This window comes from Chiloscyllium plagiosum, chromosome 36 (assembly GCF_004010195.1).
Source record: "Chiloscyllium plagiosum isolate BGI_BamShark_2017 chromosome 36, ASM401019v2, whole genome shotgun sequence".
NCBI lineage: Eukaryota > Metazoa > Chordata > Chondrichthyes > Orectolobiformes > Hemiscylliidae > Chiloscyllium > Chiloscyllium plagiosum.
Window position 1 is genome coordinate 32,735,749 of NC_057745.1, and position 12,784 is coordinate 32,748,532.

General features: G+C 40.6%; 1 protein-coding gene across 5 annotated transcripts in view; it reads right to left on the reverse strand.

The window, feature by feature from the left end:
• Positions 1 to 12,784, reverse strand: part of arnt2 (aryl-hydrocarbon receptor nuclear translocator 2) — a 462,386-nt gene that overhangs the window by 195,257 nt on the left and 254,345 nt on the right. For all 5 annotated transcript variants that reach the window (XM_043677623.1, XM_043677621.1, XM_043677622.1 and 2 more), the window contains 2 exons: positions 12,226 to 12,360; positions 9,067 to 9,141 (listed from right to left, as the gene is read on the reverse strand). In XM_043677623.1, coding sequence (XP_043533558.1) covers positions 9,067 to 9,141; positions 12,226 to 12,360 — 210 coding nt within the window. The remainder of the gene's footprint in view (positions 1 to 9,066; positions 9,142 to 12,225; positions 12,361 to 12,784) is intronic.

A 12,784-nucleotide genomic window follows, 5' to 3' on the forward strand; every position in this document is an offset into this window, starting at 1 on the left:
GACTGTGTGGAGTTTGCACATTCTCCCCGTGTCTGCGTGGGTTTTCTCCGGGTGCTCCGGTTTCCTCCCTGTGACTCCACTTTCAAAGAGCTATGAACCTGCACTCCAAGGTCTCTTTGTTCAGCAACACTCCCTCGGACCTTACCATTAAGTGTATAAGTCCTGCTAAGCTTTGCTTTCCCAAAATGTAGCACCTCACATTTATCTGAATTAAACTCCATCTGCCACTTCTCAGCGCATTGGCCCATCTGGTCCAGATCCTGTTGTAATCTGAGTAACCCTCTTCGCTGTCCACTACACCTCCAATTTTGGTGTCATCTGCAAATTTACTAACTGTACCTCTTATGCTCACATCCAAATCATTTATGTAAATAACAAAAAGTAGAGGACCCAGCACTGATCCTTGTGGCACTCCACTGGCTACAGATAGGTTGTGCCTTTGAATGCTGAAGGATTGAATAGTGGAAACGAGAGGAACTCTTTCATGAGAGAGAGGAGAGGAATGTAAGCAGAAATGAAACAGATATTGTCAAGTGTGGTGGGAAGATGTCTTGTTCCAGAAGAAAAAAGAAGAATCAGTATGGAAGAGTATATAGTTAACATCTGAAATAGAAAAATTGTGGGAATGCAAGAGACTCCTAATGTGAAGCATCATGTGAGATTTGATTTATCATTATCACCTGTACTCAGATACAGTGAAAAGTATTGTTTTGCATGTTATCCAGACAAATCATACCTTCAAGAAAGTACACCAGGGTAATAGAACAGAATGCAAAACAGTGTTACAGCTACAGAGAAGGTGCAAAGAAAGATCAACTCTATCATATATCAAAGTAAGTTCAGAAGTCTGATAACAGTGGGGAAGAAAATGTTCTTGAATCTGTTAGTACGTGTTTTCAAACTTCAAAGTAGCTATGCAAAGTAGTTGACAGCTTGTCCTCTAAAATGGAGACAGAATAGTTAACATGGCGATGAGAAGCATCTGAAATGGGCCATGTGGAGACAAGAGATCACTGAAAATTGGGGAAAAAATGATAAATTTTCCAGTTCAGGCAAAAGCAAGAAACTGTACTGATACTTTTTTGGTAACTGAGGGAGAGACACAGTGAGTACCTCACAGTAAGACAGCCTTAGCTAAGACCAAGGTAAGACCAAACTGAAACAAACCAACCATATAAATACAGAGACTATAAGAGCAGAACAGAGACTAGGAATCCTGCAGCGAGAAACTCATCTCCTGACTCCCTGGAGCCTGTCCAATAACTACAAGGCACAAGTCAGAAATGTGTTGCCTGGATGAGTGTGGCTCAACAACACTCAAGAAGCTTAACACCATTTTGATAGACTCTCTTGAAGATAAATAAATCCCCAGGCTAAGATGAGATGTATCACAGGGTTGCTATGGGAAGCAAGGGTGGACATTGCAGGGGCTTTGACATCAATTTTCAAATCTTGTCTACATATGGGAGAGGTGCCAGAAGTTTTGAAGACAGCTGATTTTGTACCATTATTCAGGAAGAGAGTGGTACAAATAAACCAGGGAACTACAGGCCAGCAAGTCCAATGACAGTCATAATGAACTTTTGAAATTTATTCCCACTTAGAGGAATAAGAATTAATCAAAGATAAACATGGCTTGTTCAGGGGGACAGTATGTCTAACAAATTTGATTGAAAATAGCCTCAAGTCCCTCAGCCTTTCCTGATAAGACCTTACCTCCATACCAGGCAACATCTGATTAAATCTCCCCTGAACCCTTTCCAAAGCTTCCACATCCTTCTTATAATGCAGTGACCAGAACTGTATGCAATGCTTCAAGTGCAGCCGCACTAGAGTTTTGTACAGCTGCAGCATGACTTCATGGTTCAGAAATTCAATTCCCTCGACCAATAAAAGCTATGCCTTCTTAACAACTCTATCAACTTTCAAGGATCTATGTACATGGACACTGAGATCTCTCTGCTCATCTACACTAGCAAGAATCTTACCATTAGCCCAGTACTATGCATTCCTGTTACTCCTTCCAAACTTTTCCGCATTGAACTCCATTTGCCACCTCTCAGCCCAGCTCTGCAACTTATCTGTATCCCTCTGTAACCTACAACATCCTTCGTCACTATTCATAACTCTACCGACATTAGTGTCACCCACAAATCTACTAACCCATCCTCTATGCCCTCACCCAGGTCATTTATAAAAATGACAAGCAACACTGGCCCAAAAACAGATCCTTGCAGTATACCACTAGTAACTGAACTCTAGCCTGAATATTTCCCATCAGCCACCACTCTGTCTTCTTTCAGCTAGCCAATTTCTGATCCAAACCGCTAAATCACCCTCAATCCCATACCTCTGCATTTTGTGCAATTCTCTACCGTGGGGAATCTTATCAAATGCATTACTGAAATCCATATAAACCACATCAACTGCTTTACCCTCATTCACCTGTTTGGTCACCTTCTCAAAGAGGTGGTACCTCACAAATAAGGTTTGTGAGGTATGACTTACTCTTCACAAAATCGTGTTGACTATCCCTAATCAATTTATTCCCCTCTAGATGTCTATAAATCCTATCTCTTATAATCCTTTCCAACAGTTTACCCACAACCAGGAGACCTCTCCTGTCGCTGGTCTATATATACCAGGGTTGTTTCTACTCCCCTTCTTGAATAAGGGGAACAACATTTGTTGTCCTCCAGTCTTCTGGCACTATTCCTGGAGACAATGACAACATAAAGATCAAAGCCAAAGGCTCGGTAACCTCCTCCCTGGCTTCCCAGAGAATCCTAGGATTAATCCCATCTAGCCCAGGGGACATATCTATTTTTACACTTTCCAGAATTTCTAACACCTCCTCCTGTGAACCTGTCTAGTCTAGTAGCCTGTATCTCAGTATGCTCCTCGACAACATTGTCTTTTTCAAGTGTGAATACTGATGAAAAGTATTCATTTAGCACTTCCCAGATTCTCTGACTCCATGCACATCTTCCCACTACTGTCCTTGATTGGCCTTAATCTTACTCTCACTGTTCTTTTATTTCTGATATACCTATAGAAAGCTTTAGGGTTTTCCTTGATTCTATCCACCAACAATTTCCCCTCCTGGCTCTCTTTTTCAGTCTTTCCTGGCTAACTTGTAACTCTCCCTAACTGAGCCATCACATCTCATCTTAACATAAGCCTTCTTCTTCCTCTTGACAAGAGATTCAACTTCCTTAGTAAACTACAGCTTCCGCGCTTGACAACTTCCTTTCTGCCTGACAGGTACAAACTTATCAAAGATCCACAGTAGCTGGTCCTTGAATAAGCTCCACATTTCAATTGTGTCCATCCCCTGCAGTTTCCTTTCTCATCCTATGCATCCTAAATCTTGCCTAATCGCATCATAATTGCCTTTCCTCCAGCTATAACTCTTGCCCCGTGGTATATACTTTTCCCTTTCCATCGCTAAAGTAAACAAAACTGAATTGTGGTCACTATTACCAATGTGCTCACCTACCTCCAATTCTAACACATGGCCGAGTTCATTACCAAGTACCAAATCCTTTTTGGCCAGTCTACATATTGTGTCAGGAAGTCATCCTGCACATATTGGACAAAAACTGACCCATCTAAGATACATGAAATATAGTATTCCCAGTCAATATTTGGAAAGTTGAAGTCCCCCAAAACAATTACCCTGTCACTCTCGCTCTTATCGAGGATCATCTTTGCAAAGCTATCAACTACATCTTTGGAACTATTCAGAGGCCTATAGAAAACTGCCAACAAGGAGACCTCTCCTGTCCTGTTTCTAATCTCAGCTCAGTAGATGAGTCCTTTCTGCATCCGCAATACTGACCTTCAGTAAAAATGCTGTCACCACTGCCGCCCTCCCCAACCAACCCCACCCCACCAACATATCATTTTCTTTGTTCTTACTGAAACATCTAAACCCTGGAACGTGCAATAACCATTCATGTCCCTGCTCGACCCATGTCTCCGAAATGGCCACATCGAAATCCCAGGTATCAAACCCATACTGCAAGTTCACCCACCTTATTCCGGATGTTCCTGCCATTGAAGTAGACACACGCCAAACTAACAGAGGCTGATGGTTGAAGGTTATTTGTGTGACTAGAAGCCTGTGACCAGTGGTGTACCACAGCATTGTGGTTTTGCCTGCACCAGATGGACTGCAGCAGTTGAAGAAAGCAGCTCACCATCACCTTCTCAAGGACAACCAGGCTGGGCAAAGAAATGCTGGCCTGGCCAGCAATGCACACATCCCATGAATGAATCAAAAACAAAAATCCCAGCAATTGAATTGTACTTACTTCAATTTAGCATACAGTATTCACTACTGATGAAGTTGTCTCCTGTAGTGTGATGAGGCCAGACGAAGATTGATTTGATACAGAGTGACATGCAGAACATTCAGTCTTTGCAAACAGGACGCCAAGATTTTGGTCACCTTTGAATTTAATTCCCCACACCAGTCCCAAACTAAACCAACTCTGTCTTCAGTATTCTGTAGTGTTCCAAAGAAGTTCAGAGTAAGTTCTAGACATAGCACTTCAACTTTTGATTGAGAATTTTTCAGCCTTTTAGATCCAGCATGGAGTAATTTCAGATGTAATCGCTGCATGTATTTATTTTGTTTTTCATTCATTCCGTATTTTATTTTCTTTGGTTCTTTTTGCTTTCAGATTGCATCTGTTCCCTATTCTGCCATTCACATCTCCTCCATTAGCATCTTTTGTTTCTTGATTTGATCCAGTACACTCCATTTGTCTTTGCACCATTCATCCCTTTTGCCATTTCACCTTTCTTGCCTGCCACCTATCACTGGCATTCCCTTTGTTACTTCTCCCCAGTAACTCCCACCTTTTTCTTGCTTAAATCTTAGAGTCAGAGTCACACAGCATGGAAACAGACCCTTCGGTCCAACCTGCCCATGCCAAACAAGTTTCCCAAACTAAACTAGTCCCACTAGCCTGTGCTTGGCCCATATCCTTCCAAACATTTCTTATTCATGTACTTATCCAAATACCTTTTAAACATTTTAACTGTACCCTCAGCCACCATTTCCTCTGGAAGTTCATTCCACACAAATCACTTTCTCTGTAAAACAGTTGCCCCTCATGTCTTTTTAAAATCTTTCTTCTCTCACCTCATAAATATGCCCCTAGTCTTGAATTCCTTGCCCCTTGGGAAAAGATGCCTGCCATTCACCTAATCTATACCCCTCATGATTTTATAAATCTCTATAAGGTCACCCCTCAAACTCCAACAAAGAAAAAAATCCCAGCCTATTCAGCCTACTTTTGTAACTCAAACCTTCCATTCCCAGCAATATCCTGATGAATCTTTTCTGAACCCTCTCCGGTTTAATAATTTCCTTCCTATAATAAGGCAACCAGAATGGGGCAAAGTATGCCAGAAGTGGCCTCACCAACATCCTGAACAACCTCAACATGATGTCCTAATACTGAATGTTACCTTGCATGAACCTCACAGCAGCACATCCACATTGTCAGACATCCAGATGCTGCTCTGAGCCTAGTCTAGCAACATCCTTTCATTTATCTTTGTCTGGTCCTGAAGTAACCTCTCCATATATCAACGAGATCATTTCTCATTCATCTAAATTCCAGTGAGTACAGTCCAAACCTGTTTAGCCTTTGCTCATTAGAACAATCCTTCCTCATAACGGATCATCTTACTGAACCTAGTGACTCCAATCTTTTCTTAAATAAGGAGACCAATATCACTCATGGTACTGCAGATCTAGTCTCATCAGCACCTTGCACAGTTGCAGTAAGACTTCCCTACTCTTATTCTTCAAACCCCTTGAAATAAGAGCCAATAGTTCATGAGACTTTCTGATTACCTGCTGCACGTTTTATTTTGCATAATCAAATAAGTTATTTAAAAGCCTAGTTCTCATGGAATTCTTTACATAAAATGTGCATTGGGGTACATATTTATGTGCACAGTCATGGTGCTCGTATACGAACATACTAATAGGAGCAGAATTGACCATTCAGCCCCACAGGCCTGCATCACCATTCAATAAGATCTCGGCTGATCTGCTTGTGTTTCAACTTCCACATTCACACCAACTCCCAATAACCCTTAATTACCCCGGCTATCAAAAAATGCTGGAGATCACAGCAGGTCAGATAGCACTCAAAGGAAAAAAGCAAGCTAATGTTTCGAGTCTTAGATGACTCTTCATCAGAACTTATCCACCTCTATCTAAAAAATATTCAATGACTCCACTGCTTCTGATGCATAGAGTTCTAAAGTCCCAAAACCCCCAAAGTAAAAAGTTGTCTTCAGCTCTGTCTTGGAAGAACAACCCCTAATTTTAGAACAGCACCCTTTCTTCTGGCACATCCTATCAAGACCATTCAGGAACTTGCACACTTCAATCAAGTCATCTCTAACTCTTCTAAACTCCTGTGAAAGCATGCCCAGCCTATTGAACCGCATCTCATTCATCAACCTGCTCATTCCAGGTATCAATCGAGTAAAGCACCCCTGAACCACCTCAATCCATTTAAATTCTTCCTTAAATAAGGTGACCAAAATTGTACACAGTTTTTTTTGCTGTGGTCTCACTAATTTCCTGTATAACTGAACCAGTGGCTCAATGGTTAGCACTGCTGCCTCACAGCTCCAGGGTCCCATGTTCGATTCCAGCCTTGGGAGACTGTCTGTGTGGAGTTTGTACATTCTTCCCGTGTCTGCGTGGGTTTCCTCCCACAGTCCAAAGATGCGCAGGTCAGGTGAATTGGCCATGCTAAATTGCCCATAGCGTTGAGTGCATTAGTCAGAAGGAAATGGGTCTGGGTGGGTTACTCTTCGGAAGGTCGGTGTGGACTTGTTGGGCTGAAGGGCCTGTTTCCATAATGTAGGGAATCTAATCTAATCTAATCTAATCATAACATTCTTACTTTTGTTTTTAACTCTTCTCTTAATAAAGGATAGCATCCCTTTAGCCTTTCTGATTACATACTAAACCTGCAGTCATGCAACAGAACACAAAAACCCCTCCGCAGCTTGGAATTCTGCAGTTGCTATCCTGTTCTTTCTGTTCTTTCATTCTTCTTGCCAAAATGAACTATTTCACATTTTTACACATTATGCTCCATATGCCAGATTTTTGCCCACTCAATCAATCTATCTTTATCCATCTGCAACTTCCTTATATCTTCTTCACAAGATATTTTCCTATCTTGGTGTTGTCTGTGAGTTTAGATTCCTGGCCTTTAATCCTCTCATTTAAGACATCGATGCAAACTGCAAGTTGAGACCCAACACACATCCTTGCAAGACTCCGCTTGTCACATCCTACCAATCAGATGAAGAACCATTTATGTATACTCAGTCTTCTACCACCCAAAGTGCCAATCTTTAACCATGCTACCTCTATTCCACGAGCTCTGAGTTTCCACAATAATGTGGCATCTTAGAGTCAGAGAGTCATAGAGATGTACAGCACGGAAACAGACCCTTCGGTCCAACTTGTCCATGCCGACCAGATATCCCAACCCAGTCCCACCTGCCAGCACCCAGCCCTCCAAACGCTTCCTGTTCATATACCCATCCAAATGTCTTTTAAATGATGCAATTGTACCAGCCTCCACTACTTCCTCTGGCAGCTCACTCCATACACGTACCACCTTCTGCATGAAAAAGTTGCCACTTAGGTCTATTTTATATCTTTCCCCTCTCACCCTAAACGTTTGCCCTCTAGTTCCAGACTTCCCGACCCCAGGGAAAAGACTTTGTTTATTTTTCCTACCCATGCCCCTCATAATTTTATAAACCTCTGTAAGGTCACCCCTCAGCCTTCGATGCATCAGGGAAAACAGCCCCAGCTTATTCAACCTCTCCCTGTAGCTCAAATCCTCCAACCTTGGCAACATCATGATAAATATTTCTGAACCCTTTCAAGTTTCACAACAGCTTTCCGATAGGAAGATCAGAATTGCACGCAATATTCCAACAGTGGCCTAACCCATGTACTGTACAGCCGCAATATGACCTCCCAATTCCTGTACTCCATACTCTGACCAATAAAAGAAAGCATACCAAACGCCGCCTTCACTATCCTATCTATCTGCAACCCCACTTTCAAGGAACTATGAACCTGCACTCCAAGCTATCTTTGCTCAGCAACACACCCTAGGACCTTACTGTTAAAATTACACTGACTCTAGTTTAGATTAGATTACAGTGTGGAAACAGGCCCTTCGGCCCAACAAGTCCACACCGACCCGCCGAAGCAAAACCCACCCATACCCCTACATTTACCCCCTACCTAACACTACAGGCAATTTAGTATGGCCAATTCACCTGACCCTGCACATCTTTGGATGGTGGGAGGAAACTGGAGCACCCAGAGGAAACCCACGCAGACACGGGGAGAACGTACAAACTCCACACAGTCAGTCGCCTGAGGTGGGAATTGAACCCGGGTCTCTGACGCTGTGAGGCAGCAGTGCTAACCACTGTGCCACAGTGCCGCCCACATGAGATTTTCCATACATGCAGCTCAAATCTCTAATGATGGATTCTAACACCTTTCCAATGAGACATAAAGCTAATTGGTTTATGGTTTCCTGCCTCTGGCCTTTTTCAATAGGATTACATTTGCTACTATCCAGTCTGACAGAGCCTTTCCGAAATTGAGAGAATTTTGGAAACTTAAACACCAACAGTTCTAACAGCTCCTCGATCATCTGTTTTATGAGCCCAGAATAAAGTCCATCAGACTCAGAGACTTGTCAGTCCACAGTTCCATTAGTTTATGTGGTACTGCTTTCCTCATGATTGTAATTTCATCAAGTTTCACTCACCTTTCCACATCCTGATTACAAGCGATTACTAGAACAAACTAGAAATGTCATCATAAAGTCATCCTTTAAATGCAAAATAATAGATGTCTTCGCACTTCACAGCATCAAATCAAGACTGTTTATGTTTAAAGAATTAAGAGGAGCATAGAAAATTCATTAAAAAAATGCATGAAAAATTATCAGAGCCTGCTGCTGTGTCATTCAATGCTGTAAATACCTGCTGAAAACTGTCTCGCACATGGCTTTGATCTTCGGGATGGCAAAACTCGACAATATCCTTTCCCAGTAGCTCCTGATAAGAGAAGATGAATAAAAAGTATTTAAGTCAACAGAACAAGATTATTTGTCTCAGTGGTAAGCCAAGCTTGCAAATGGTTTCATTCTTACTGATTATAGTTAATTGGGTGGTTAATTGTATTCAAAGGTTGTGCTTTAACTGGTGTTCACTTTTGCACACGCTTTGGAGTAGACAGCCCAATAAATGATTTTCAATTTAACCCAGATCGCCATTTCCCTGAAGCTTTAATACCTTCTCTTGCCTTGGAAGCCTTGCTGGACTATAAATTAGAACTGCTCTATTCAATACTGAGTTACATGGAATACAGTAGACCAGATTTTCGCTACTGAGACTGACAGTTTGAGTTGGGAATTTTCTGACTCAGTAGAATCGCTTCAATTTAAGGGGACAATCAGACCTGATTTTTGCCCTTGGAGACAGGAACCAGATAATGTTGAGTCTTCTAACCCCAGGAGAGTGAAGCCATGCCACAGAAATAGGAAAGTGGCATGGCTTTATTCCATTTAGTTTAGAACTGTTCCTCTAGCTTTCATTCCTCAAATTCCTCAGTTGGCATGATCCATCATGCCAACTCATATACCCTCACCTACCTCCAGGCTCCCTCATTCACAACCCACACTCTGTCTACTCACGTACCTCACCCCTTCTCTTCCCCTTCATATTCCCTTACCATCTTCATAAGTCACTCATCTTTCACAGACCAGAGGAGCTGCACAAAGATGAAAATATAGCTGAAAAATTTAATACAGCCCTCACTCACATTTGATAGGTGAGAAAACCTCTCAATCTTGAAATTCAAAGATTTTAAAGCTTAAGGGATTAATCTGTCATAAAATCAAACATACGTTTATCAAGTAACTAACATTTAGAAGAGATAGTGATCTTATGCCATAATACATGTTTCTTTCCCACAACTTTAAAATAAGGTTGAAGCATTCGCTGTGCATTACAGTCACTGTATTTATACTATACTCCCAATATAGTCTCTCAACTAAAATTAAAAAATTTAAGAAATATGATAAGGAACATGCCATTCAGCCCACTGAGCCAGATCTGCCATTCTATCGGGTCACGGCTGATCTGATTGTGGCTTAACTCTACTTTCTTAACTCTCTTGTAAATCAAAGATCTGTCTAGCTCAGCTCTGAATATATTCAATAACCCAGACTTTAATGTCCTCTCTGGAAAAGTATTCTATAGATTAATGATCTTCTAAGAAAAGACATTCCTCCTCAACCTAATTTTTAATGGCCGATACTGTATTTTTAAACAGTGCCCCTAAGTTATTGATTTTCCTAATAGGGGCACATTCTGTTAGTCTCAATGCTGTCAAGAAATACAGCTTTTCTGATTAGTTCAGTTATGAATATTAAAGTCCCTTTTGTTAAAATGAGGCTGGCAGTTATAAAATTTACACGTAGTCTCAATAAGAACCATAAACAAAAACAAACAGATAGGAACTATCTTTTATACAATTGAATCTTCATCAAGTAGATTTTAGTAATCTTCCGGAAATTCAAAAGAAAAAAAGCATTGTGAGCACTTAATAAGCAATATCAGTTTCAATCTGTTCTGTTGAAAGATCACTGGACTTGAAATGTTAACTGTTTTCTCTCTGCGGACCTGTTGAGTTTCTCCAGTAATCTGTTTTTATTTCATTTTTTCTTGAACAGGTTGACCTTCAGTCATTCTGCTCTTCAAACAGATATGTGGAAGAATTCAGATGAGAAGTGATCATCAGGTTTTTGGAAAAAAATATACATTGATGGGGGGGGGGGGGGGGAAGGGGGGTGGTGGAGCTTAGATTTTCCTTTCATACAGTGAGTTGCTAAATACTAGAAAAGGAAGCATTTGTGGCTAAGAGAAAAGAAAAGGAGAACAGGACAAATTCAGCCTGGTCTCAGTCTGTGCTGGACAATTCTGTGGGGATCAAAGGTAAACTTATATAGATAGCAGAATAATATCACTCACTACAAAACAACTGAAAGAATGTTGGCACAGAAGTCATCTGAAGTAAATACAGTATTTACATTTAGTGCATTCTGGATCTCCATCACCCTTAAACCTTTCCTCAGCACTATCCAAGCATGTGTCAGGGGTCCGTGAACAAATTGCAGCTTCATAGTTTCTCTGTTGACTTCAGTAATTGACAATAGGAACCATCTTTCTAGATGCGACTAATCAATATCCTTTGGTCTGATTAGGACTTACTGATTTTTGTAAACTGCTGACATAATTGTCCTCTGGGTGCACATACTCTGCACTACCTTGGAAAGTTTCATTATGCTGAAGGAACTACATAAATACAGTTGTTTTTGCTATTATAAGCCCTCAAACATTTTAAGCATTTTGAATAATGCAAAAACAGCTGGAGAAACAGAGTTAACTGCAGAAATAGAGTCAGCTAAATGCTGGTTCCTTTCAGGAAAGTTAGTTTTCCACAGAAAACAAAAATATTTGAGATTTTCTAACATATGATATTAGCCACAATTATTTTTGGCTTTATCCTTGCTTAAGTCAACAGCAAAACATAGTTCAAAAGAATTGCTCAGGAACAGATGACTGATCCAATATTATATGCACATATTGTGGCTTTGAAAAGATTAAGGATGATCAGTATGTTATAACCCACTTGGAAAAATCTACACTTCTGAAATTTCTCCAACTGAAAAAATTGAATCATTTATAGCTTTTTTTTTGGTTGCTTGATTAAAATTAACTAGAGCTAGTGTTTTGTTGACTGTTATCTGCATCTGGCTCATTGATACTTGTTTTTGCTAACATCCTTGATGACATGATTTGTCTAACGTTCAAAGCAATATAGTGATTTACTACTCAGCAAATTCAAAAAACACAGAAATTTGGTCTTTTATTGAAATTACAGTGTGTAATTTTTCCAGAGCCATGATTTTCTACTGGATCTGGTTATTAATTGAAATCTGTTCATGAGGTTCTCATGATGTATTACATTTGCATAAAATGTAGCTGAAATTTCAGGTATTGCACTTACATGAAAAGTCCTTCAACCAATAATGAGATCCTCAAATGATCCTGCAAATAGATGAGCAAGGAACTAACCTGTGGCTGATAGCCAATGACTGTGATGCATCTATGATCCACAAATGTAAAGAGTCCATCCGAATTATGTCTCGACAGGAATTCTGTGGGAATGGCAAGACCATTCATATCCATGCACACTGGCGAGCTGGTTACCTTAGAAAGTGTATCAGAATTAAATATAAGTATCTTGCTCCTCCTTTCCTCAAATAGCACTAAGAAGTGACAGTAATGGTTTGTCTAGTTTGTTGCACTTTTTTTTTCCCCAAAGTTCCAAAACAATACAACAGCATATAAAACAGTAATTGCAGCTCCTGGAATTTGAGAAAATCACCTCCAACATCTAAATTACCACAAAAAAAAAGGGAGCAGCTCTTACAACCAGAAATTTTTCCCATCCTCCATCTTGGATTACCCAGAATCCTCTCTTGGCAGTATTAGGCAAATACTTTCGAAAGCTGATTGGAAGCAGATGTTCGCAGGTAAAGGGACGGCTGGAAAATGGGAAGCCTTCAGAAATGAGATAACAAGAATCCAGAGAAAGTATATTCCTGTCAAGGTGAAAGGGAAGGATGGTTGG